Source organism: Helobdella robusta (assembly GCF_000326865.2).
Source record: "Helobdella robusta unplaced genomic scaffold HELROscaffold_99, whole genome shotgun sequence".
Taxonomy (NCBI): domain Eukaryota; kingdom Metazoa; phylum Annelida; class Clitellata; order Rhynchobdellida; family Glossiphoniidae; genus Helobdella; species Helobdella robusta.
In genome coordinates, this window is record NW_008705557.1 from 330,281 (window position 1) to 333,267 (window position 2,987).

A 2,987-nucleotide genomic window follows, 5' to 3' on the forward strand; every position below is an offset into this window, starting at 1 on the left:
TGATGATGATGGGTGATTGAATGAAAAATGAATTGATGGATGAATGAATGGGGAAGGAAAATGACAAACGAATGAACAAATGAATGAATGAACAGACAAATGAATGAATGAACAGCTGAACAAATAAACAAACGAATGAATGAATGAATGAATGAAAGAACATATCGAAAGAGTAACACACACACACACACACACACACACACACACACACACACACACACACACACACACAATCCTCCACGCAAATAACTTTCAACTCCCACCAACCCACAGATAGGATACTTTCCATTAACATACGTCAAGGAATTGTGAAGGGAAAAATTATAAATAATTATAACATAATAAAAATAATAATAAATTATATACTATAGTATAATTATATTATACTATAATATTATATTATATAATTAATATAATTATAATATGAAGATGAACTGGGAGAAAATGAAGCAGTCATTTAGGAAGAAAAAAAAATTATGATGTCAATTTATCCTCTTGTTATTTAATATTTAAAGATAATTAATTTATATTATATATAATATTATAGATTATATTATAAAAATATAATATATGATACATATATATATAAATTATATAGACCACTATATATTATATTATATATAATAATTATTTTATGACGGAAAGTATACAGAACTTTGTACCCAAAACATATATACACACGCGCGCACACGCACACACACATACATTCACATGAAATTGAATGGATGGATGGATGGATGAATGAATGCATTAATGAATGAATGAATTAATGAATGGATGTATGAATGATAAGATGTTACTCACAGTCACACATACACACACAAAATGAATGGATGGATGAAATGATAAGACGCCACACTTACACACATACATTCTCACTGCTGGTAAGATCACACACATACATACACACATACACACACACACCACACACACACCACACACACACACACAGATAGAAACTTCGTCAATTATACATTTGCCAGTCATAAATTAAAAACTACATGAAAATGTTGTTTTTATAATTATTTTTATAATTAAATTTAATTATATATATATGTATATAATATTTATTTATTTAATTATTTAAAGGCTATATTTAAATAACTTTCGTGATAATATTGATGAGAATAATTATTCTAATTTAAATATTTTAATATGACTTCAATCTTTTCATGTTAGAGTAATAATGTAATAATGTAATAATGATAAATAACTGAACTAAAATATGAATGAATGAACGTATGAATGTGTGTATGTATGTGTGTGTGTGTGTATGTATGTGTGTGTGTATGTTTGTGTGTGTGTGTGTCTGTTGTTTATTTCATTCGCTCATCTATCTTTCCAATCATTCATGTTTATGTAATTCAATGTATATTCACCATCATCATCATCATCGCTACCATCACCATGACCCCCACCACCATCATCACCATCATCATTTCTTCCTATCTATTCCCCAACGATCACCACCATCACTCCCACCACCACCATCACGCCCACTCCCACCACCACCATCACTCCCACCACCACCACCATCATCATCATCGCAATCTCCGTTCATGACACACTGGAAGCACGCAATCATCTCTTCGACGTTCCCTCTGGAGCCCATGAAGACGGGGATGCGCTGGTGGACCGATGACCCTGCGTTGACCTCCAGCACGTTGACGAGGGACCCTGCGGGGTTGGTCACGGCCAGCCCCCCTGCCTGCTCCACCAGGAATGCCATCGGGATGCACTCGTACATTAGGCGCAACTGCAAATGTGTGTGTGTGTGTCTGTGGTGTGTAAGTGTGTGTGAGAAAGAGAGAGAATATATGTGTGTGAGTGACAGAGAGAGAAAGAGAGAGAGAGAGAGAGAGAGGAAAGCGAGAGAAAGAGAGTTCGACCGTTTGAGTGTTTGTGTGTATGGGTGTACATATGTGTGCCTATGTGTTTCTATATTTATACATGAGTATGGCGAGTGTACTTCTAATAAGAATTCACACACACACACATACAAACGAACACACACATATACACACACACACACACGAACGAACCTTCCCTCTGGGGCAATCTTTAGTGGCGGGGTACATAAAGATCCCGCCATACTTGAGGGTCCTGTGCACGTCAGCCACCATCGCCCCGATGTACCTTCCGGAGTACGGGTCTTTCCCGTCCTGGTTATATAAATAGAAGGTGGTTATTTTTAGGATCCAAAAATTTGGAAATTCCTAAAAGAAAAAAAGTTTTTTTATTTACTTTTAGTTCTGTAAAAACCCCACATGCGTACAAACACATACACAAAAACACACCTACATGCAAACACATACACACAAACACACACACACACATACATACACATAAAAACACACATACATACAAACGAACACACACATACACACAAACAAACACATACAAACAAACACAAACACACACATAAAAACACACACACATAAAAACACACACACAAACGAACACACACACACACGAAAACATACCTTGGGGTATTTAAGGGAACGTACATACCGCTGTATCGGAGCGTACCAGTACTTGGAGTAACCCTCATTTATGGAGTACATTCGACCAGCGCTCGGAATTCTCATGGAATAACTTGTCAGTATGAATTCGCCTATCGTCTGCAAATGTGTGTGTGTACGTGTGTGAGAGTGTGTGTGAGAGACTGTGCGTAGCTGTGAAATTAAATGTATATATGTATGTTTATATGTATGTATGTATGGATGGATTATGTATGTATGTATTTATGTATGTGTGTATGTATGTATGTATGTATGTATGGATGGATGGACAATGTACAATGGACGATGACGTCATCATCGTCGTCGTCAGACTCACAGGATCAAGGATAAACTCGTGAACACCATTGCCAGCCGACATGACGAACACGGTGGCACTGCCATACAGGGCGTACCCGGCCGCCACCACATCCCTACCGGACTGATCCAGCACATCCCTGCGAGATGCTGGCCCCGTGGATTTCTAAT

General features: G+C 37.2%; 2 protein-coding genes across 2 annotated transcripts in view; one reads left to right on the forward strand and one right to left on the reverse strand.

The window, feature by feature from the left end:
• Nucleotides 1-312, forward strand: part of HELRODRAFT_183126 (hypothetical protein) — a gene marked incomplete at both ends in the record, with an annotated part of 11,026 nt that extends 10,714 nt beyond the window's left edge. Inside the window, one exon of the mRNA XM_009033826.1 lies at nucleotides 274-312. Within this exon, the coding sequence (XP_009032074.1) occupies nucleotides 274-312 (39 nt within the window). The remainder of the gene's footprint in view (nucleotides 1-273) is intronic.
• Nucleotides 313-1,435: 1,123 nt separating this feature from the next.
• Nucleotides 1,436-2,987, reverse strand: part of HELRODRAFT_116769 (hypothetical protein) — a gene marked incomplete at its 3' end in the record, with an annotated part of 3,036 nt that continues 1,484 nt past the window's right edge. Inside the window, exons 3-6 of the mRNA XM_009033827.1 lie at nucleotides 2,839-2,982; nucleotides 2,484-2,621; nucleotides 2,043-2,162; nucleotides 1,436-1,756 (exon numbers count right to left, since the gene is read on the reverse strand). Of these exons, the coding sequence (XP_009032075.1) occupies nucleotides 1,436-1,756; nucleotides 2,043-2,162; nucleotides 2,484-2,621; nucleotides 2,839-2,982 (723 nt within the window). The remainder of the gene's footprint in view (nucleotides 1,757-2,042; nucleotides 2,163-2,483; nucleotides 2,622-2,838; nucleotides 2,983-2,987) is intronic.